Raw genomic sequence first — 23,065 nt, forward strand, 5'->3', positions numbered from 1 at the left:
AGGGTGAAAATTTGGGTGCTAATATAGCCCCACCCACCGGCCCCCACCCTTTGGCCTCTGCCTCCCAGCAATTTACCTCCTTGCAGCAAGCAACAAACAGCAAAATAGCCCATTTCACCTTCAGCACAGCCTGATTAGCACAAGCAGTTGATTGTTGGTTGGATCAGCTGTTTCAGGATGCAGGGATTGCCATTGCCTATTGCCACAGGGGCCTCCGCTGCTTGCTGCAAGCAGGCAAATTTCTGGGAGGCAGATTTTTTTTTTTTGTGCTGAAAATGAAAATGAAACTAAAGCAGGCTGTTTGCTGCAAGGAGACAAACTGGGAGGTAGAGTCAAGAGTTATTGTCAGTGTTTTATGAGTCTTATTTTCTTCTTTGTGTCCTTTTGTTGTAAAATTTCTGTCTAGAATCAACAATTAGCTGGAATCTAAAAAGCATTTCACTAACTTAATTAAAATGTTACCAGAAGGAAAACAAAGAGGGGGGGAGGGCAAGCTTTACATCTAACAGATCGCATGTTGAATAACTTACTGATTCTGATTACAATACCAAACTATACAAAGAAAAAAAACTTAAAATAGTTCCAAACTGGTAAAATTTCAAAAGAGCCTTGGTAGTACAGGGGTTTAAGGCACCCTGTTATTAAGCTGGTTATTAAGACCAGCTGTCTGCAATTACTGCAGGGTTCGAATCTCTCCAAGGCTCAAGGTTGACTCAGCCTTCCATCCTTTCTAAGGTAGGTGAAATGAGGACCCAGTTTGTGGGGGCAATAAACTGACTTTGTATAAATATACAAAAGGATGAAGGCTATTGCTGAGCACATTGTAAGCCGCCCTGAGTCTCCGGAGAAGGGCGGCATATAAATCAAATTAAAAAAAAAAAAAATTCAAATTATTTCCCATATCCATGCACTAGTGTATATTGTGTTTTCCTCCCCATAAAAGGTAGGTGTGTCTTATACTCCGGAGTGTCTTATAGTCCAAAAAATAGGGTAAATCTCTTGGGAAATGAGAAAGTCATCTGGATGCTGATATGTAGCCTCCCAACTTGGAGCCAATAGCTATGTCTGGACAATAAAGTTGACATGGCTAAGCTTTTTAAATGTTAATATTAATCAAGCCTAAACTGTGCTGGATGGGGAATTCTGCGAGTTCAAGTCTACCTTACCTAAAGTTGCCAAGGTTGAAGAATGCTGCTCTAACCCAATAAACTGACCCAATACCAATATACTGTAAATCCTGGAACAGGTATAACCTGGGCTTTACTTAGCAAAACCACCAATACGGAAACCCCTAATGATAACAATGAATTTTGAAGCCAGCAAATCATACACATGATGGAAACAGTATTTAAAAAATAGTAATCTACTTGCCCCTAGCTAACACATTCATACGTATTTCTTTTCATGTTCGTAAAGGAAGAATTTATTATCCCTGCCTCACGTTATAAATAGGGCAACTGCAGCTGTTCCAGCAGTGTACAAGTAGAGAGATTCTCCCAGAGAACCAGCAGCTGCAGCAGGTCATCCTCTGCTTCAGTTTGATTCTTGCCCTTAAGCATCGCTCAGGACAAGCAAGATTTCCATCCTGCTGGAACCGCATCAGAGGACAAGGAAGTAGCCAGATCAAACTTCAAACTCAAATTCAAAGTATTGGGGGTCAAAGTAATGGATGCGGACGTAGCCATCCTCTCCGCCACTGCTGTAACTAGAATCAGAAAAAAAGGAGTGAAAATCCTGGCGCTCTTGGTCCCAGTCTTGGTGAAACTAAAGAGCCAGAAGTACCTAGCACTCTTACCTCTTCCCGTCAGGGTGGAAAGCAACGCTGTTAATTGGCCCAAAATGGCCTTTGACTCTTCCAAACTCTTCCTCGACGCCCAGGTGGAAATATCTAGAACCACCAGTAAGATACAAAGAGATAGACACCATTAGAAAAGAACGCTGGGCAGCTCTTCATGCTAACTTGCTTGTGAGGAGACGCCTTACACCTTTTGAAACCAGAGTTGGGTTTCATGGGAACGCAGTAGAGGAGGGCGAATCAATGCCACATCCCTCATGACCAGAGGAGAAAACAACCTCACCTGGCCTCAAACTTTCCAATTCTGGTGGAGGTGGTTGTCACATCCATGGCTTCCTGTCCACCGCCTAAGACCACCTGCCAGATAAATAAAAGGACGAGATCCAATTTACATTCCTTTGATTAGGAGAGAATATGCCAACAGATCAGCTTAGTGCCATGGCTTAAAATTTGGTTGCTTCTCACTAAGGAAACTTCGCTTATTTGCTAAATACAGAGCCCTGTCATTTGATCTCTCTATGCTTTCCCATTTCCTGTACAGCAATCAAGCAGAGCCCAGAAGCTGCCAAGAAGCAAAGCATCCAAAATCAGACACATAGACACTAACATTTCACAGACCAGGGGTGAAATCCAGCAGGTTCTGGAGAACCGGTAGCGGAAATGTTGAGTAGTTTGGAGAACTGGCAAATGCCACCTCTGGCTGGCCCCAGAGTGGGGTGGGAATGGGGATTTTGCAATATCCTTCCCCCAGGAGTGGGGTGGGAATGGAGATTTTGCAGTATCCTTCCCCTGCCACGCCCACCAAGTCACACCACGCCCACAGAACTGGTAGTAAAAAAATTTGGATTTCACCAGTATCACAGACAAACTTACCTTTGTGAAGGACCCATACAAACCACACAACAGCCATACAATTCTCACCCTAAGGAGATCACACAAAAGGAGAAAAAACCCCAACATGCTGCCCACCAACATACATGATCAAAGATGGGGGAAAGCGCTGCGGAGTTCACCGGCCGTTCTGTTCGGAATGTCTTTAGGTGGTCAAGATTTGTGGAATCGAAGAGCTGCAAGAGAAACAGATCTATCAGGTCTTTTGGGCGAGGCACTAAATTTCCCCAGTATCATCTGAAAATGCCAATTACAGCATCAGTCCCAAGCAGCAAAGCACAGCCACTTCCCAGTCCTGGGAACAACAGTTGTCCCAACAAAACACTGCTTGAAAGCTGAACAAGGCAACTAGAACAAGCCCCGGAAATCAAAAAGAGAGACAAAACCAAACTCTTCCTGAGTTCCAGTGAGAGTTGAAAAAGCTTCCTGTGGCTACTAATTTGTGTGCCGATGCTTACATTTACAATTTGTAAATGTAAAAGACGCCAAAGAGTAAGAACATCAAAGAAAATGCCAGTATGGCAATGAATGTTTTAGAGAAAGTTTATTACGAAATTGTCTCCAACCAAGAGGCCCATCCTTAATTTGCCGACTGAGCCCTAACAACTCCTCTGAAATTTGAGTCATGAAAGGGGAAGTTTTGGAGGGCAGATTTTATGGCCCTGCCACCTCTCTTTCCTTCGCCACCTCCAGAGTTGCTCAGTTTAGGCATCAGCAAAGGAAGGTTAGATATTAATGAAACTTACCACCAAAGAGGGAAATCATGATCTGACTGAGGTTTTAGAGCAAAAACGTTATTATCTCAAAACTTTTGCAAAAAGAATAGGAAGAGCTAGCTTGTCTAAGCAGCCTCTCTTCCTGGGGTTAATTGAAAAATGCCGGTCAGTCATAGGACACTACTCTTAGCAGCAGCAGCAGAGGCTCACCTTGGCAGTGTTATCCTTGGAGGCAGTGACAAACATTGTCATATCTCTGGAAGTCTGGATGTCATTGATCTGCTTTGTATGTTCTTTGACGTTCACGAGGACCTCTCCTGACTAGAAGAGAAGAAAGGAAAGACATTGCTACTTTGCTCTAAGTTTGCTTGGTCTAGTTCAGTGATGGCTAACCTTTTTCTCGTTGTGTGCCAAAAGCACACCCGCGTGCCAGCACCCATAATATAATGCTCGCCGCCCATGCGTGCACAACACCCCCACACTCCCCGTCCACACTCCCCCTGCATGCGCGCACGACCTACTCCCACCCCGTTTTTGGCCTAGCAGGCCTCCCTTAGCCTCCTGTGCCCATAAATGGGCCATGGGGGGACGGGCCACACCCCCCATGCCCCGTTTTGGGCCTAGCAGGCCTCCCTGTAGCCTCCTGGGCCTAAAAATGGGCTGAGGGGGAGCATACTGCACCCCTGCGCATGCACACGTGTCTCCTGCATGGGCCCCGCCCCCCCACGCATCCCGAAAATCAGCTGGCCAGCGGGAAGCACGCGGTGCATGCACAGTGGAGCCGAGCTGGGCGACGGCTTGCGTGCCCACAGAGGGCTCTGCATGCCAGCTGTGGCACGTGTGCCATAGGTTCGCCATCCCGGGTCTAGTTACCTTCCTGATGGGATACAAATTCCCTTTATGAATCCATACCAACCTTTGCACTGAACTGGTTCAACTCCCCATTCTCATGCCCAACAATGATGAATTCTCCAAGGGGACCCCAAACCGCACTGGTAATTTTGGACTCACTGCAGGGGATCTTCATGTAAGGTTCATTGTCCTCTGAAGATAAAAGGAAAAAAAGATTCTTTAACACCAACTTTGAAGGAGGACAAATTCCCCACCCTAACCTTGATTCTAACCTACACCTGAAGGTCTCACCAAGCTGGCTGGAGTCTCGAAGGTCGAAGAAGCTCACAAAACATTGGTAGCCCATTTGCTTATCTGTGGAAAACATGATGATATTCCCTCCAAAGTCAAAACCACAGGTCCTCACAGCTGAGTTGGTCTTGACTAAAGCAAGTTGCTTTCCTAAAGAGGGGATGAAACACAAGCAGTAAGTACAACTTGAGAGACCCACTGCTCCCTCAAACTCAGAAATATCTCATCCAAGGGTCTCTATAAAGCTTAAGGTCTACAGAAAGTCTCTACACATATATCCTAGTCAGCTACAGACATAAGAGATCCGTGCACACAACTTCCAAAATATTAACAGGGTTGCTTTTTAAGGACTGAGCATGTTGTGAAAACCCAGCTTGTTTGACTTCATTTATAGTTCATGATTATGAGATTCCTGGAAATGAATTTTAATTCTGTAATCAGATTGAAATGGGTTAGGTATATCCAGCCAGAATGAGATTCTCCATCCTTGCTACTAACATCGCTTGGAATTAGAAAAGTGGGAGTCCAAACACTGAGACCACATGCCTTTAAAGCAACTTTCCTCATCACCAGACAGTTCTTCACCCCAGGTACATTTAGATTCATCAACGGACTGCACAAAAGGATGCCTTCAAATATATCTCAGATTCTTAAATCTAATCCTATTCCTGAGTGGATTCAGAAAGACCTCCTGAACCTGAGGATATGGATCTCAATAGCTCATTATCGCTTTAACTGGAAGAGGAGATAGTGTTCCTAATATTTTCATGATGGGGGAAAAACAAAGAACTTTTTAGCCGATTGCTGGAAAAACCACCAGCAGCAAATAAGAGAAAGTGCAATAAAAATGCAAATAATTCTCAATTTATAATCATTTGTTTAGCAACCATTTGGAGTTTGGCACTGAAAAATGTGATTTATCACCAATCATAAATTGCACTCACAATGGTTGCAGCATCCCCATAACAGTTGGGGGCTTGGCAATCAGGATGTTATTTATGACAGCTGCAGTATCCTGGGTTCATGTGATCACCATTTGCCACCTTCCCAGCTGGTTTCCAACAATCAAGGTCAATGGGGAAAATTGGATTAACAACAACTGCAATGATTTGCTTAACCATGGCCAAAAGGTAAAATTGTCACTTACCGTATTTTTCGGAGTATAAGACGCACTTTCCCCCCCCTAAAACGGGTGAAAACTTAGGTCCATCTTATACACCAAATGTAGCCCCGCCCACCCACTGGCCCCCACCCTTTGGCCTCTGCCTCTCAGCAGTTTACCTCCTTGCAAGCAAACAGCAAGAAAAAACAGCTTCTTTCAGCTTCAGCACAGCCTAATTAGCACAAGTTGATTGGATTGGCCTCCCAACTCTCAGCTGATTTGCTCTCAGCTGTTTTGCGCAGGGCTCTGGTGCTTGCTGCAAAGAGGTAAATTGCTGGAGCAGATTTTTTTTTTCTTGTGCTAATCAAGCTATGCTGAAAACGAAAATGAAAGTAAAGCAGGCTGTTTGCTGTAACAAGGCAAAATTGCTCAGAGGCAGAGGGAGGTTTCTTTTTCTTCTTTTCCTCACCAAAAAAGGTAGGTGCGTCTTATACTCTGATGCATCTTACATTCCGAAAAATACGATAACTGCCTTGCTGAGCAACAGAAATTCTAGCCCCAACTGTGGTTCTAAGTCAAGGACTACCTGTACTGTAAAAAGGCAAGTGCAGCAAGAAGAACCAAGCACTGCAACATTGCATTAGCACAAAAGCAAAGAGGGCTATTTTTCACTCAGTGAGATCAGCATGCTCCTTCCCACCCCTCATGCTCAATAGCAATAGCACTTATATACCGCTTCATAGTGATTTACAGCCCTCTCTAAGCGGTTCAGTGTCAGCATATTGTCCCCAACAATCTGGGTAGAAGCTGATTCAGGTGAGACCCCACTACAACTTGTAACAATCTTTACACATTAGGATGTTGACATGAGTTTCCAGATGCAAATTCTGCAAAAGCAGTCAAACTCCATTCTCCTCTTTCCTAACGTTACATTTTTCATCCTGCATAATCAGGACATTCTTCCTACTACTCATACATTGACATTCACCTGTTTCACAGTCCCAGAGCCGACAACTGTTGTCTGCTGAGCCGGTCAAGACATGTCTTGTGTCCCCTGAAGAGAGCAGTCAAGGAGCCACACAAAATACATAATGAGGAGCAGCAGGAAACAGAAATGAACTACTGCATGGTTTTAAAATACAAACCCTGCAAATTAAATACACATACACTACTAAAACTTTGTAACCTTTAACTGGGAAAAACAGTGCAGTGTAGAGCAGAACTTTTTCAACCAAGGAAACTCAAATGGGTTAACTTACAGAATGCTTCCAAAAGCCGAAACCCACGATTCCTGTGAAATTGACCTTTGGCAAATTATGTTATGAAATAAACTTTATCATAATGCATTTTATTCGAGAATGCAAAATGAAATAAAACAATTCCTGTGATCAACTACTGTCATTTGACTGTGCTATACAGTTCAACATGCGTTACTTCCGAGACATTAAAGAATCTGTAGGAAAATATCTCTGAAAATAATGACACAATGATTCATGGGTTGTGTGTGAGAGGGAGGGGGGGAGAGGGGGAGAGACAGGCAGGAGGATCAGCTCCAATATATACATGAGCTATTTTCAAGCAACTTTGAAAAAATGTGATTTTGTACACTAAAACCAAAGGATACAATCAGCGTCCACACACCAGACTGCACCAGTGTGGCCAGTGTATGTGCCAAGTCTCTCACCATTGACAGAGTACCAAACATTAACAATCTGATAAACGAAAAATAAGGTAAATTTAATAAAACCACATTAACCATATTAAAACTGGTACATAATAACAACTTCCTGGTTAAATATTTTGATTAGTCAATAACTTAGAGACAAGATAAATTGACTTGGAATTGAGTATATAATACACTGAGTAAAATTAAGAAAGTAGTAAAGTAGTAGCCTGATTCGCGAATTGCGTCCCTTTCTAGACCAGGACTCATTACGCACAGTCACTCAAGCCCTCGTCATTTCCCGACTTGACTACTGCAATGCTCTGTACATGGGGCTCCCCTTGAAGTGCACCCGGAAGCTCCAACTGGTCCAGAATGCGGCCGCGCGAGTAATTATGGGAGCAACATGGCGCTCACATGTAACACCTCTTCTACGTGAGCTGCACTGGCTTCTGGTGGCCTTCCAAGTGCGCTTCAAGATGTTGGTTCTTACCTTTAAAGTGCTCCATGGCTTAGGACCTGAGTACTTACGAGATCACCTGCTGCAACCGATAACCTCCCACCAACCAATACGCTCTCAGAGAGTAGGCCTACTCATAGTACCATCATTAAAACAATGTCGTCTAGTAGTTCCAAGGGAGAGAGCCTTCTCTGTGGGGGCACCTACTCTTTGGAACAAAATACCCCCTGGAATACGAATAATCCCAGATCTTCGCACTTTCCGACATGCCCTGAAGACCTTTCTGTTTCAACAAGCAGGGCTAGCATAAACATCTAAATTCTATGCCAAGGTCTTAGCAGGTACACCAAGGTACCAGGTACCTTAGCAGGTACATCAATTTATTATTTACTGTTTATAAAAAAAAATTATTATATGTATATGAAATCTTATTCTGTTCATCGCCCTGAGTCCTTCGGGAGAAGGGCGGTATAGAAATTCAATAAATATTAATAATAATAATAAAATTAATTAACGATGAATGAAGGACAATCATTAATAAAACTAAATCCATTGACAACAGGTTTCACAAACTCTTGATTATAAACTCCTGGATATTACAGGTTGTGAAGAATATTGTGAAAGCCATTCTGACTAGATTTTAATAGACTGTGGTGACCAATATTCACTGAAATAAAACAAAATAAAACCTTTAACTGTGGCTGACACACTCACCCCACAACCAGCTGTGTTCTTCCACCACAGAATTTTTTTTATTTTCTTTCAAAGACAATCATATGCATCATATGCACCTTTCTTTAGGGTGAGAAAGATTTAAAAATCAGGGTGCCCAAGTTTCATGAAATGCAAAAGATACAGATCCATTGTTGGCATATAGGATGCAACTGATTTTTGAAGTAAAATGTGTCTATTTTTCTGTCCTATCTATTAGGATAGTAGAAAGAGATTCTGTTAGGCTAAATGAAAAATACACACAAACTAAGGTAACCATTCAATGATAACATACCGGATCTTTTGCTACTGTAAAAAGCAAATCACCTTCCCGATTATACTTGATTTGAGTAATCGACCTCTCATGGCCTTGCAACAAAATAGGTTTCTGTAAAGAGAAATTTTTTAAAAAGATGTTAACACTGCTTACTTGCCAATGACAATGTTAAAAAATATCCTTGTCATTTATAATGCTGCAGCTGCTATTCAGCTGTGAAAAGATGGATAAAATAATGTGCTGAACAACAGAATTGAAATTCCAGGTGTTAGTTTTAAGGGGTGGAAGAGGTGACAATTACTTTTCTTCTATAAGAAAATAATAAATAAAATGAAAAGATGGCCAAATTTAAAGATGTACTGAGTTTTTTGTTTAACAATCCTGTAATCCCTTGCAGTCACCTGACTCGGGGTGAAGTTGGTTGACTGAATGGAGCTGAGCATTTGTTAGCTGCCTGCCCTTCCTGGTGCCTACATGGCATCTGCAGCAGGTATTTTCTCTTCGTGGCCAGAGAGAAAAATATCTGTTTAGGATTGAACTCAGAACTTCCTGATTGTGAGTCAAGAGTTCCACCTCCAGGCCACCTTGCCACTCTAAAGATGTACTGTAATATCTTAAATTTATTTCAAGCATGAAGATGTGTAGACAGGTGCCGGGGTAGGTGAAAAAAGATGAGATCATCCAGGTTTAAAAGAAAAGCTAAGTATCCCTTAAGAGGTTTAACAACTGAGAAATCAAAATGACAATACATTTACTGTGAACTTCCTAGTAAATAGGCCCAGAATTACAACTTGAGTATAATGACCTTCTATTTTCGTGCTCACTCAGAGGAATGAGTTGCCCAGAGATGTGCAGGATACTTCTAGTAGAACATTTAGGTTCATTATTTTTGTTCTTTCTTTGAGCTACTATTAGTTAGGATACAAAACAAATCCAGGAAGAATCTTTTAGGCTGCCGTTATATTGCTTTCCCAAGCAGTGAATCTTGCTATTCTGTTTTCTGTTGTTATGGATTGGTTTTATTGAGGCAGCTTTATTTAATTTTATTTTATTGCCAAGACCCTCTGAATCGAAGCACTGGGACAATGCTTATAAAAATACCGATTTTCCTTCTTTTAGGGAATCTTTTCTCGTACTGAGGACCCTAATCCGTTTACGTTTATACTGGAAGAGGCGCCACTGAGTTCAACCGGAGTAACTTCCTCGTAAACCCTGCGAGATCTTTTCCTAATAACTTTTAATAACTTTTTCAGCCCTGGAAAACTACAGGGTTCACCTCCCATCCCAATGGAAATCGACCAACGTCTGAATTAATTATCTGACTTAACTACTTAATCTAGTTAACTATTATCTATAATATATATTATATAACTATATAATACAATATATATAACTATATATATATATAACATATGATATATAAAATATATAAAATATTACAATTAATATATAATATATATTATTATAAAATATATAAAATATAAAATATATAATACATGCATATTATCTAGTTAACATTAAGGAATCCAAGAGACCCAGAGACTGACCATAGCTGCGGAAACAACGCCGACAAGCATGAACGGAAGGCACAAAGAACCATTTCCGGGGTGAGGCCGAATGCATCGCTTCCGGGTCAGGGAGAAAGGAAGTGGCCCTGCAAGGCTTAGAGAACAATAAAGCGTATTGGCTACACCTTCACTTCCGGTGCTGTTCAGAATGCCTCCGTTGGTGGGGCAAGTAAGAGTTTCCTATCAAGAATGTATAATTTTTATGAAAGATTAATAATTCTGATCTGCCCGAGGAAAGCTGGTCCCCTGCATAACACTTCACTATACTTCAACGGCTTTTTTTATTTTAACCAAACAAGTTGGCATGAACCGAATCATTTGAGATCGGAAGGACCATTACATGGGGAAGCTTCCCCAAACTTGGGAGCTTTAAGACGTGTGGACTTCAACTCCCAGAATTCTCCCGCCAGCATAGTGGTACTGTACTCCAGCATAGCTGGCTGGAGAATTCTGGGAGTTGAAGTCCACAAGGCTTAAAGCGGCCATGTTTGAAGACCTCTGATGTAGAGAGACCTAATTCGCCCTCACTCTGGGCCTCTGACAAAAGTTTGGCAATACACAATTGACTGATTCTCTTGGGCCGCAACTCCCCCTCCCTCCTCCCGCCCCACAAGCGAGGCTTGAATCTCAGAGAGCGGAATTTAGGGCTGAACCATAGAGATATATGCGTAGAGCAGAGGTCTTCAAACTTGGTCGCTTTAAAGACGTGTGGACTTCAACTCCCAGAATCCTCCAGCCAGCTATGCTGGAGTACAGTACGACTATGCTGGCTGGAGAATTCTGGGAGTTGAAGTCCACAAGTCTTTAAAAGCGGCCAAGTTTGAGGGGAAACCCCGGCCTAGAGCGACACCGCTGGCGGCTGTTTCCCACGAAGAAGAAATGCTTTGCGGGACTCTTTAGTCGCCATGGCGTCGCTGGGTGAGGGAGCCGCTTCCGGTGCCTCAGAAATGGGGGGGGGGGAAAGGAGAGGGGTAAGAGGGGTGGGGGAAAAATAATTCTTTCTTTAAAAGGAGAAGTGTCGATGATTTCTCCACGCCGGAGGCATTTAGGGATAACAGTAAACGTCCTGCTTGGTTGGGGATGATGAGAGTTGTCATTCCGGAGCCTGAGGAGGCCACAGGCCGAAGCGAGTTAGCGTCATGCCATCTGCGTCACCATTCCATTCCCCCCCCCCCCACAGGAGAAACCGTTGTAACTAGATCAGAGGTCTTCAAACAAGGCCGCTTTAAAGACGTTTGGACTTCAACTCCCAGAATTCTCCAGTCAGCATAGAGCTGAAGTCCGCAAGTCTTAGAGCGGCCATGTTTGAAGACCTCTGAGGTAGATTGTCCTCCTTCCCCCTCCCCCCCCCCAGGGAACTCAGAATTGCTTCCAAGGAGTGGGGGGAGGGGCTTTATAAATTGGGGAGGGACGCTGACCCCCCCTCCCCCCACTCCTCCATCCCTCCTGGTTGGGGAAAGAAGAAGCGGGAAGAGGGAGGGGAGGAAGCGCAGAGGAGTCCTCCGAGGCCCTCTTGGCATTAGGATCAGATTAACAAGAGTTGGAAGGGACCCTGGAGGTCATCTAGTCCAAACCCCCCCCCCAGCTCAAGCAGGACAACCCTACACCATTTCTGACAAATGGCAGACAAATGAGACCCGTTCAAGTTAAATTCTGGCCAGGCTAAAAGCTCCACACCTGAGGGCCTCGTGCATGGAAAGCACAAATTGTTCTGTTGCAGAGCTTGGCAGTTCAGCGGTTGGGAATCGCATCTATTGGATTTGGATTTGAATTTGATTATTGACCTGGTTGAACGGGGTTAGGATTAAGCAGTGGTGAAATCCAATTTTTTTTTTTTACTACCGGTTCTGTGGGCGTGGCATGGCGTGGTGGGCGTGGCAGGGGAAGGATACTGCAAAATCCCCATTCCCTCCCCACTCTGAGGCCAGCCAGATATGGTATTTGCCAGTTCTCTGAACTACTCAAAATTTCCGCTACCTGTTCTCCAGAACCTGTCAGAACCTGCTAGATTTCACCCCTGGGATTAGGGCAATTGAAAGGAGGATTAAGCAAGTGCTGCAAATCCTTTTCCATCTTTGTGGGGTGTGCCAGTCTGCAAAATTTAACAGTGCAGGGGCCCTGGATCTCTCCTTCAAGAATGTTTGCTTTTGTACCACTTGCTCCTTGATTTTAGGGATAAGCAAAGCTCACTAATATACAGGTAGCCCTTGACAGACAACCATAAAGGAGCCTGCCCTCTATAGTTGTAAGTAGTGACAGTTGTAAAATGGGTCAATCATGTGACCAATATGATTTTACAAACTTTTCAGGCAGTCATTAAACAAAGTCATAAATCCTCTAGGTAGGTTTGTGGTAACTTTGAAGGTCACTAAATAACCGTTGGTAAATTCAAGACTTGCCTGTAATAGGATTTAATGCTAAACAAGATGCAATTTACTTAACACAGCTTAAAATCTAAAATATCAATATATTTGTATTGAAAGAGAAGGATGATTATTCATTGATTAGCTACTGTCTTTCTTACCAAAGAATACAGTTGTAATGGATGAATAACCCCTGCTGTGAGTACTTCATTAAACAATTTGTCTATGGGATGTCATCTTGTAGGTGAAGTTGCAGCTTTGATTTTGGTAGCAATTCTTTGGGGAACAACAAATCCATTTTTGAAAAGAGGAACTGTGGGTCTGGAGCAGGTAAAGAGAGAAAGCAGACTTCAGCAGATGCTGGCAGAAATAAAGTTCCTTTGCCTGAATTACAAGGTATTTGCCATTTTACAAAGCATTCTTCACACTGCTTTTTCTAATCTTAATTACTTTAAGATCTGTGGCTTTCAATTTCCAGAATTCCCCAGCTAGTTGAAGTCCACACGTCTTAAAGATGCCAAGTTTGGGAAACCCTCTTCTATAGTGCAAAACATTCCATCATGGAATTCAAAACAGTCCTATGCTGAGTGTCCCACTGTTTTGAGATCAGGCCACTTACAGAGCCCAGTCCTTGTTAGTCGGCACCCCTACCATTACCTGAAGCTCCTTTGCACCAGGAATCTGAATTACCTGTGCCTGGGGCCACAACATGGCACCTTTATACCTGCAGACATTTCTTTTCATGCTCATTAGACCATCCCTCCTGCCTTTTTTAAAAACAGTCTTTTAATTAAAACACTTCTCTTTAAAAAAAGGAAGATAAGATTCACTCTGAAACAGATTCAAAATGTTCCTATTGACCCAAGAAGTAAATGATCTCTGGCCAGGTTTGGGGGAAGGTACCTGGACTGCACCAGCCTGTTCACATCACAAGATAATTTTTTTCTAAATCTTACATGATAAGATACTACTATGGTATTAAATTTCATTCTATTTTTACTTGTTATACTCAGGCTTTGATTAACTGCTGCTTTAATTATAGCATTTAGTAGCTTTCCCAATGGAGAAGTAATTTCTTGTCTAAATTTCTTTTTCTTTATAATTCAGAATATTTGAAAAAAATAATGCTTCTTTTCTTCTCAAAAGACTGTTCAAAAAGCCACTAGTCAGCAATAATCTTTTAAAATTGTTTTGACCCAGGAACACATTTGAAAAAAAAAATATATATGATGCATTAGAATAGAATAGAACAGAACAGAACAGAACAGAACAGAACAGAATAGAATAGTTTATTGGCCAAGTGTGATTGGACACACAGGGAATTTGTCTTGGTGCATACGCTCTCGGTGTACATAAAAGAAAGAATTGCATTCTCCCCGGTAATTAGAAATTGGTTTAAATTAAGTAACCCTGAAGCTCTCTCCATCCTGACTGGATCTCCAAACTCAACATTAAACTGAAATTTCTGTTATTTCTGTTTTCCTCTTAGGTTTTCTTACTGCTTTTTTTTATTGTTTTTATTGTTTTAACTTGTAAAAATGAAGTGTTTTAATACTGTGTGTGACCAGCCATACTCTAAATAAATAAATCTCTCCATCCAACTATTTTTTTTTCCTTACAGTACATGTTACCATTTATTGTAAACCAGTGTGGCTCATTCATCTACTATCTCGCATTAGCGTCCACAGGTTGGTCCTTAATTAATTATTGCCAGTGTCAAGATTTGGGGGAAGGAGGGAACTCTGATCATTGTGGGGGATTATTCAGATACTTACTGCAGAAAGACATAATTTTAAAAATCTAATTCTGTGACCATATCACCAAAATGGAAGTAACTCAGTTCTTAATAGATTTCAGAGCAGGATTATCTTCATTAAAAAAAACCATTGAGAATTCTGATGCACATTCAAAAGGAGCTGGGTTTTAATCACATTATCAGATACTATCTAGATCTCTTTGAGCCCCACTGTGGGCACCTTTGTTGCCCTCAAGATATGTTGATTGCAGTTCTTGAATTCCGATCCAATATGTTTGAAAAAGACCAGTTAAAGAATAGATAGATAAGCGAAGCTTGCTGGACAGTTGCTGCAGAATCAAGTATTGGAAGTAACTGCCATCTTGTCAATATCGTCCTATGTGAAAATCCCTGAATGTGGAGATCTAACATTTCCTACCAGAATTACTCCCCAGCCATTCACCAGCCAAACACAACCTTCAGATGAAGTTTCCATTTGATTAGGGTTATCTCCTCGGTGGTTTTTATTTGTTTTGATCAGATGATTCTGCATTAAATGTTCCACTTTCCATTTCAGATCTGACCTTGGCTGTGCCTCTTTGCAATTCCTTGGCCCTGGTCTTCACAGTGGCAACAGGGAAAGTTCTTGGAGAAAACATAGGTGGCACAAGTAGGTGTCTAATGGCTTGAGCAGATGCAAATTCTGCCCTCCTTATTGCTTTATATTTAGTCAAAATAAGCAGGGTTGAATGGAATATTCCATGTTCTTCTATCCCAAAAACAAAGTTTGTAGCTTTGGTTGATTTCCTGCTTTTTCTCTTTGGTAGGGGCTGTTCTGGGAATGCTCTTGGTAGTCTTGGGCATTGCCATCTGCATAACTGCGTCTGGGCGCAAAAATCCATGAGAGATCTCCAAAGAAGAGGGGAAATTCTGTGGAAGACCATTCTTATCTGTACAACTGCTGATGCCACCTTCAAGAGTTGCAGCATGGGGTAAACAATCCCTGGCTCTTCATATCCTGCCAATCACTCCTTCGTGCACCTGGATTCCAAAGAGACCTGGGTCCTTAGATCTTGTCTTGATGTTCCTGCTAGCCAGAAACCTTTTATTGGTATAAAAGTTTTATTGGTATAAAATTAGAATTTTATAATTTACAAAGCAAAAAATAGATTTGAAACCCGAAAACGAACAAAAACCTTCAATACATTACACTACATATACTCACTGCAGCACTTTTTGCATTTGCAAAAAGTTGGAAACAAAACAGTGTACCCTCAGACAAAACAGTAATTAGGAAAATCCTAGAATGCGCTGAGATGGATAAAATGACTATAGAGTTGAAAGAGAGAGAGGATTTGGACTATTATGAAATATGGAATAAAATGTACAGTTGGCTCGAAAATAGAAATCAGAACAAGAAATGTTTAACTTAATACTGATGAAACTCAAATTGGAGTAACTGAATAACATTAAATAAAGAGATGTAAATATAAATGAATATAAATGTGTAGATAAGAACAATGAATATTATAATGTATTATAATTATAATTATGTTGGAGTAATGTGCTTATTCTACTATTGAGAAGTAAATAGAAATGATAAAATAGAGAACTACAAAAGCAAAATATGTATGTCACTACAAAATGAGGGTATGTAATGTTCAATACGTTGTCTTGACGTGTTTTGTTTTTATATATGTGTGATTGTTTTTTGTGTTGTTTTTAAAGACAAACTGTTTAATAAAAAATATTTTAAAAAGAATTCAGATGCTTGGCAACTGACTCAGATCATGTAAATCACCTTTTGCAACCTTCTGACAAGCAAAGTCAATTGAGAAGCCAGATTCACTTACCGACTGTGTTACTAATTTAACTCCAGTGATTCACTTAACAACTGTGGCAAGAAAGTCGTAAAATGGGGCAAAACTCACTTAACAAGAAATTTTGGACTCAATTGTGGTTATAAGTCAAGGACTACCTGTATATGTAGCTCAGGATTGAACTATAAAGTCTTTTGACTGGATTGAACTGTCTATAATCAGAGAGCAGACCCTGCTCCCCTCTAGCACTGATGATGTTACCTAGTTGGGTAATAAAACACCTGTAAGAAAATAACCAAGCTCAGAGACTACCAAAGACTCCACAGATTGTGCTTCATTTAACATGTCTTGATTTTACATAAATGCAGATTCATTCACTGCTGTAAACTAAAATGAATCAGTTGTTGTATAAACCCATTATCCTTTCTTCTCTCCAGAACTTCAATTAAAGTATTTTTAATACAAGTTAATTACTTTCTTGGATGGCTGTCCCTTAATCTTTGATACAGAGGTTCGGCCGATCCGGTACCGATGATGGCCGGTGGTTCGGAGAAGCGGTAGCGATGGCGGGCTCGAGGCTCCACCCGCCCGCCCAGAAGTCAACAGGAAGTAACCTGGTATTTTGAGCCTCTGTGCATGCGCAGGATTTGCACATATGCAGAGGGTCCAAGCGCATGTAAACCCCTGGTTGGCCCCGGCCCCACCCGCCTGGGTGCTTGCCTGCCTTCGCAAGCTGGCCATGGGGACCGCCGGGAAGGCCACATGGAAGGCAGGCAAGCAAGCATGTCGGGGTCACCAGGCCGTGTTGAAGGGAGCTAACTTGCCTTCTGAGGTCCAGTTCCACATCCAGCCCTTGATGGGAGACATGCCACTTCCGGCCCAGCCTGGCCAGCGGGTGGGCAGCTGGCCCTTGGGGGAGACGCAGCTGCTGCACTGGGTCCAAAAGAGGTGGTGATGGCCCTCTCTTCCAGAGCGTCACTGCCACCCCAGAAAGTCCCACAGACTTTCCGGGCCCGCTCAGAGAATCCCTGCGTCAGGCGAAAGAAGCCGCGCGCGGGACTGGAGAGCGCAAAACGCGCGCTCTCCTTTAAAGCGCCGCCCGCCAAACTCCTTGCAACCGGGGGCAACTGCAGAGGTTCGATCCTTCCGGGGGCTGGAGCTGCGAGCCCGGGGCAACCTCCTCACCTCTGCCGCAGGAGCTGGCCAGTACGAGGGGAGGCCGCCCCATCAGGCTGCGTTGCAGCAGCGCGGAAAGCGGATAAGACAGTTGTCGTCGAGCCTGAGAAGTTTCTGGGTACTGGAATGTAGATGTGGGCACGTGCGGCAACTTTCCTTGGCGCATCTCCAAGGATAACACGCGCAATTGTTATGCATGCAGCTGACATTTGCCCCGGGGCACCGGCCGCTTACAGCGTTCGTTTTAGTTTTTCAACACAAAGCACATTTGCTGTAAGCGTAGCCTGTCCCTATGACAGTCAATAAATGAGCACTACCTACTTATATGTGAATGTAGTCCATTGTAATTTATTCAACAAAATATAATGAAACAGATTGCAGCCAGTGCCGTTTCTGGACTTTATTTAAATATAGTAAGTGAAGAGCAGAAGAGATTCTGTGTGGCTGACCTTCCTGTTTTCCTATGAAAGCTGGGGGGAAAACGATGCCCAAGAGCTACTTCATGCCACTCTCTGCAACGTGTAGACTTAGATTTTTCTTAAGAATTTTTCCAGAGCTTCCAGTGTTAGTACAAACACTTTCAGATATGCACTGCTCCCCTCCCTAAACTGATTTCCCCCAAAACAGGGGAAATGTAATAATTCATAGCAAAGGGGAGGTTCAGATGAAAGATTGCTTAATCCTCTCTATTACTTCCTTTCGCCCTTTGTCATTCATACTAATATTTGGGGTCGGGACCGCCTTTCTTTTTTAAATACAAAATTGATTTTGGATGATGGCTTTTCCCCTTAAGTGGCTCTCTACTGCCCCCGTATGATGTTTTTAATAATAGCATGCCAACCAAACGATATCACTGGCGTGTTTTACCACAGGGCATGCTTAATTCTCCTACTTTGTGCCAGCATTTCGTGAGAAATTTCCATCTTATTTGGTTTATCATTACATGGATGATATTTTAATAGCTGCTCCTCAGTTTGATTTTATAGCCCTTCTGCAGGAATTAAAAACTATTGTAGCACAGAAGGGGTTGTTTATTGCAGATGATAAAATTCAGAAAACTGAACCTTACTTATACTTGGGTCATAGATTACTGAAAGCTTCTTCCATTCCAGTATTGCCTGACTTAAAAGTACAAAAGTCTTATACTTTAGTTCAATGGCAAAAGTTGCTAGGCATTATTAACTGGGTTAGGCCTTTCTTCTGCATAACAACTGGTGATATGTTACCTCTATTCCAACCTTTAAAAGGAGCACAATCCCCTGGTGATACAGTTCATTTGATGAATGATCAAAAAAGGTGCTTACAGCTCATCTTGGACAAAGTTTAGCAACAATATGTTGACCAAATTGAGTCAGTAGAAGTAACTATTCTTCCTACTTCTCCATTGCCTACTGGGTGTTTATATACCATTAAGAGCACATTAAAAATAGCTATTCATGAGTGGTTAAATTTATCTGCTACTCCACCTAGAAACATTTATCCTTACCAGTCTGCCTTAGAAGAATTGATTATAAAAGGCCGAAAGCGTGCTTTGCAACTGATTGGACAGGATTTGATAGGCATTGCCTTCACACATACAAAGATTGAGCATGATCATCTTATGATGATATCTGAAAGTTATCAATTGCCTTCTCCAATTATCTTGGAGAAGTTTTATATTCATTACCAAAAGATCCTAGAATTGTGGTTACTACTACTCTAAACCCATCTTTTTCTACTATTTTTGTCCGTACTCCTTTTATTGATGTTCTGACAAAAAGAGGGGTGGTGGTCTGGCACGCTGATTCTCAATGGCATTCAAAATTCACATCAATTCAAACTTCCGCCCAGCAGGCTGAACTTGCAGCTGTTATATTAGCTTTACAACTTCTCCCTACGCAATGAATTAATCTTGTGCTTGATACACAATATGTCTATTTAGTTATGCAATCTTTGCCATTTTCTTATTGTGCATTGTCATTAGATATAAATTTGCTAGCTTTGTTTTTGTCTCTTAAGCATCATTTGGAGAATCGACAACATCCCTTATATGTGGAGCATATACGCAGTCATACTCCTGTTTTTTTTTATTAAAAAGAAAAATGGGAAATGGAGAACATTTATTATCTGTTGCCTTATTTACTTGGAATTATTTAACTCTTGTAGATTCTTTTTCAGATATTCCTGTTGATGTTCACTTTCGTACAATAGAACCACTGACAAGACCGCTAGTAAAGTATCGTCTTGCTCCTAATCCCGAGTAACGACCCTCACCAATCACATGAAAGCAAGTGAAGGCCACAACATACCAAGCTCAACAACAATTGAGTCAAGCTGATCTACCTCAAACTCCTGAAAATCTACTTGCTGCTGTTTTTGCTATTATTACAGCTAATTCTGTCACAATTCTTTTTTGTATTCTCTTGTCTTCTCTTAGTTCTGTTACTGCTTTGAATAACACTCAACCTATACAACTTAATCCTAAACTTAATTCTATTCATTGGCGTTATCTTTGTACTAATCAATATACTAGAGGCTTATGTTTTTGCTGTTATGCTCGCCATACTTGGCTTAACAATTGGAATGATTACCCTAAGGCTCGACATAGTTTATCGAAAGTAGGGAATTATAGTTATTGTACTGACTATTATTGGCTCTGGGGAACCTTTAATTCTTCTTTGTATGGGCCTAATATTGTGCCTGAAATGTATCCTGATAATTTTCCTATTTTTAACACTTCTGTGTGGTTCTTTTTTGACAAATATGCAACCAATGTACACCCTCAGAACTATCAGTGTGCTGCTATTGGCTACTTTTCCCTACCTGTGCAGATTGGTGCTCTCTCTTCTTCTTCACGACAATGCCGTGCTTCATTAGGTCCTACATGTAATGATGAAGTTATCATTGATACACAACTGTCCTCTCTCAATACCTTTTGCTGTGCTGTGGCTGGAGCTATTACTGGGGTGATCACCTTAGGGGCTTACCCTGGAATAATAGCTCAAGAAAATAGACATTCTATCCTGGGTTTAACATGTCGCCTGGAGAAATCAATTAATGCCACTGCTGCTATTGTTCGTGATCTCCAACATGAAATTGAGGACCTGAATCAGGATGTGCTCCAGCAACGTTTTGTTATTGACTATTTGTTAGCACGACAAGATTTTTGTAAACTTGTTGGCCGTCATGGATGTGCTGTTCATTTTCACTCTTTGAACAGAACCATTGAAGATGAACTTGCTAAACTCCAATCATATTTTCAGAATAATGTTCATGCTATTTCCTTTTCTTTTGACTGATTGACCTGGCTTAAGCAGTTGTTTTTTTATGCTGTGATTGTTATTGTCATGTTAGTTGCTTGCTGTTGTTTTATTCAGTGTATTCCCTCATTAATTACTATGTTTCATCCTGCTCCTCTCTCTCTGCCTCCTCATCAAATGCGATATATACAAAAATCTTTGTTCCCTCAAAATTAAATAAAAAGAGAGGACATGTAGGAGCCTGTAGTCTGCTATGTGTAAGACTGTTTCCTTATCTTGGATGGCAAACCTCAGATAAGGAAGGTTACTCACATGTAGGCGCCAGGAAATGGCATTAAGACCCTAACTCTATAAACAAGAGGAACAGGAGGAAAGGAAGTGGGATGTGTGTTAATCCTACATAACATTATAAGGGCTTAAGCAAAGCAGTAATGGTTAACCAAAGACTCTAGTTACCTGGAAGATTCTGTAGCCAATGAGATGCTGCCAAGTACACTGTAACTTGAAAGTCTCACTATGTAAGACAATAAAATCACCACATACATCCTCAACCTTTGTGTGTGTGGTCTCTACACCCAAAGGGGGACTTCCTGGCAGCGATCACCATTTCTTTTGTGGCGTACCTGAGCTGCAATCCCCTAGAACCGTTAGTGGGAAAAACAGCCTTCCAGAGTCCTTTCTGGAGAAACATCTCAGGACCCGTGTAGGGAAAGGTGGGGAAACCTTATTCAGAGCCTTGTCACCAAACTGGACTTGAATTACGACCTCCTTCCCCCCCCCTCTCCACCCACTGGGAACCTTCCCGATTCCAATCCTTCTCAAATTCCTTGCTTGCCTTCCTGCTTTGGACCCTCCGTTCCAGATCTTCGGAAAGGGGGAATCCGACACGCAAGTGAGCGGAGCCCTTGCTCTAACCCTCTGCTTAGGAAACGTCCGTTTCAGCACTCCGTTCGCCCGCTCCACCGTTATCGCAAGAAGAGACGAAGCTCCTGCTCGCTTAAAACTCCCGCATTCGCCTCGTTGCTCGGAAGGGAGCTCTCCTCCTCGAGGCGCACCCATGGAGCGAGCGTTCTTCGGTCATGTTCCCTACACGCTTGTGGCTCCCTGCATATACAGTGTCGCACGTGCACACACCTTTTGCATAGTACTTTTGACCGGGCGTGTTAAAAGCAAAATCGGCACCAATTCCTGCAAAATGAGCAGAAATTGGCAGATCGCGGTAAAAGGAAAAAAAATAAGCCGCACCTCACACCATACATAAAGCAGCTCTAACTAAGTTCACCTTGCAGGGAGCGACGATTTCCTTAACTACGGTTGATGGAGTGAAGTGTAATTTTGCAGGGCGCCCCAAATGCAGCCTCTATGGCTGCAGCGCTGATTGCTTTCCTCCCTCCCGGCCCTAGGCTCCAACGACCCCGCTGGAAGGAGCAACGGGCTGCCTTTCTCGGGCTTTGCTCTGGGTTGGGCGACAGGGCCGTCGGGGTCTCGGAAGGAGCGGCCGCAGCCTTTTCCGGGACTCCGGCCGGCCGAGGCGCAGCGGGGAGGGGCGCGGCAGAGGCGCTGGATAGGGAGGGGGTGAAGCCCCAAATCAGGCCGTCCGGAGCTTCCAATCGTTCGGAGATTGCGACCTGGCGCTTCGCTGCAACCGCCGGTTTAGCAGGCCCGTAAGTCTCCAGCTAAACCACCGTGTAAACTGTTTAAGAAGAAGCCCTTGCGCGCAACGGTGTAACTGGAGAAACTCCCACTGTTGGCCGGAGCTGGTGGAGCCCCAAAAGCAAAGCAAAGCGACCCAGGCGTCTTCTCCATAAGTTGCTATAAGTTTCAAAGTCTTCTCAAAGTTGTAGTTCAAAAAGCAACACGATCCTGCACAACTTAAATTGTGGGATGAACTCCATAATTCTTTGGTTTTGGAAGTCTCTTGGGGGTGGTTGAACCGCGGATCACTTCAGCTTTCTCCTGTCCCTGATAGGAAATGAGGCGAAGCACTTGTGCATTTCAGCATTTATGTGCCTTTCCGTGATATCTAAAACTTTATTTTGCATTGAACATTTTCCTTGCACTTGGAGCTTCTAGGACCAAAGAGCTTTTGCAACTAGAGCAGCAACAATGAGGGCAGTCAGTTCTGCATTTGCATTCAAGGTTAAGAGAGCCCATTGCAAACCTGTAATTCTCCCTCTGATGCCCAGAACTAGCCCTTGTACAGGGAGTCCTCCACTTATGACCATAATTGAGCCCAACATTTCTGTTGTTAAGTGAGACATTTGTTAAGTGAGTTTTGCCCCATTTTATGACCTACCTTGCCGCAGTTGTTAAGTGAATCACTGAGGTTTAAGTTAATAACACGGTTGTTAAGTGAATCTGGCTGCCCCATTGGCTTTTGCTTATCAGAAGTTCCCAAAAAGAGAT

At 42.5% G+C, this 23,065-nt stretch overlaps 2 protein-coding genes across 3 annotated transcripts; one reads left to right on the forward strand and one right to left on the reverse strand.

The window, feature by feature from the left end:
- Positions 1 to 1,395: 1,395 nt before the first annotated feature.
- Positions 1,396 to 11,106, reverse strand: EIF3I (eukaryotic translation initiation factor 3 subunit I). Its single transcript, XM_034413323.2, has 11 exons — positions 10,306 to 11,106; positions 8,777 to 8,869; positions 7,272 to 7,359; positions 6,636 to 6,701; positions 4,546 to 4,695; positions 4,319 to 4,446; positions 3,613 to 3,723; positions 2,773 to 2,862; positions 2,079 to 2,152; positions 1,796 to 1,888; positions 1,396 to 1,705 (listed from the first exon to the last, which is right to left on the reverse strand). The coding sequence occupies exons 1-11, from the start codon at positions 10,333 to 10,335 to the stop codon at positions 1,624 to 1,626; spliced, it is 1,005 nt and encodes a 334-aa protein (XP_034269214.2). The 5' UTR covers positions 10,336 to 11,106; the 3' UTR covers positions 1,396 to 1,623.
- Positions 11,107 to 11,137: 31 nt separating this feature from the next.
- Positions 11,138 to 16,186, forward strand: TMEM234 (transmembrane protein 234). Of its 2 annotated transcripts, XM_034413325.3 has the most exons (5): positions 11,138 to 11,244; positions 12,934 to 13,085; positions 14,311 to 14,377; positions 15,002 to 15,094; positions 15,252 to 16,186. In XM_034413325.3, the coding sequence occupies exons 1-5, from the start codon at positions 11,232 to 11,234 to the stop codon at positions 15,326 to 15,328; spliced, it is 402 nt and encodes a 133-aa protein (XP_034269216.1). In that variant the 5' UTR covers positions 11,138 to 11,231; the 3' UTR covers positions 15,329 to 16,186. The 2 variants fall into 2 exon arrangements, with proteins under 2 accessions (XP_034269216.1, XP_087733034.1); XM_087876908.1 differs by lacking the exon at positions 12,934 to 13,085 and having other exon boundaries at positions 11,148 to 11,244.
- The last annotated feature ends 6,879 nt before the right edge of the window (positions 16,187 to 23,065 follow it).

Source organism: Pantherophis guttatus, chromosome 10 (assembly GCF_059756535.1).
Source record: "Pantherophis guttatus breed Tessera chromosome 10, ASM5975653v1, whole genome shotgun sequence".
NCBI classification, from domain to species: domain Eukaryota; kingdom Metazoa; phylum Chordata; class Lepidosauria; order Squamata; family Colubridae; genus Pantherophis; species Pantherophis guttatus.

Excerpts from the sequence above, each read along its gene's own strand:
- EIF3I (XM_034413323.2), bottom strand. The coding sequence starts at position 10,335 with ATGCTTGTCGGCGTTGTTTCCGCAGCTATG. Across the intron at positions 7,360-8,776 it reads TTACAGTAGCAAAAGATCCG|ATTGTTAATGTTTGGTACTC; the intron begins GTATGTTATCAT and ends TTCGTTTATCAG. Across the intron at positions 2,153-2,772 it reads TTTCCCCCATCTTTGATCAT|GTGGTCTTAGGCGGTGGACA; the intron begins GTATGTTGGTGG and ends TTTATCTGGCAG.
- TMEM234 (XM_034413325.3), top strand. Across the intron at positions 13,086-14,310 it reads TCCTTTGCCTGAATTACAAG|TACATGTTACCATTTATTGT; the intron begins GTATTTGCCATT and ends TTTTCCTTACAG. Across the intron at positions 15,095-15,251 it reads AGAAAACATAGGTGGCACAA|GGGCTGTTCTGGGAATGCTC; the intron begins GTAGGTGTCTAA and ends TCTCTTTGGTAG.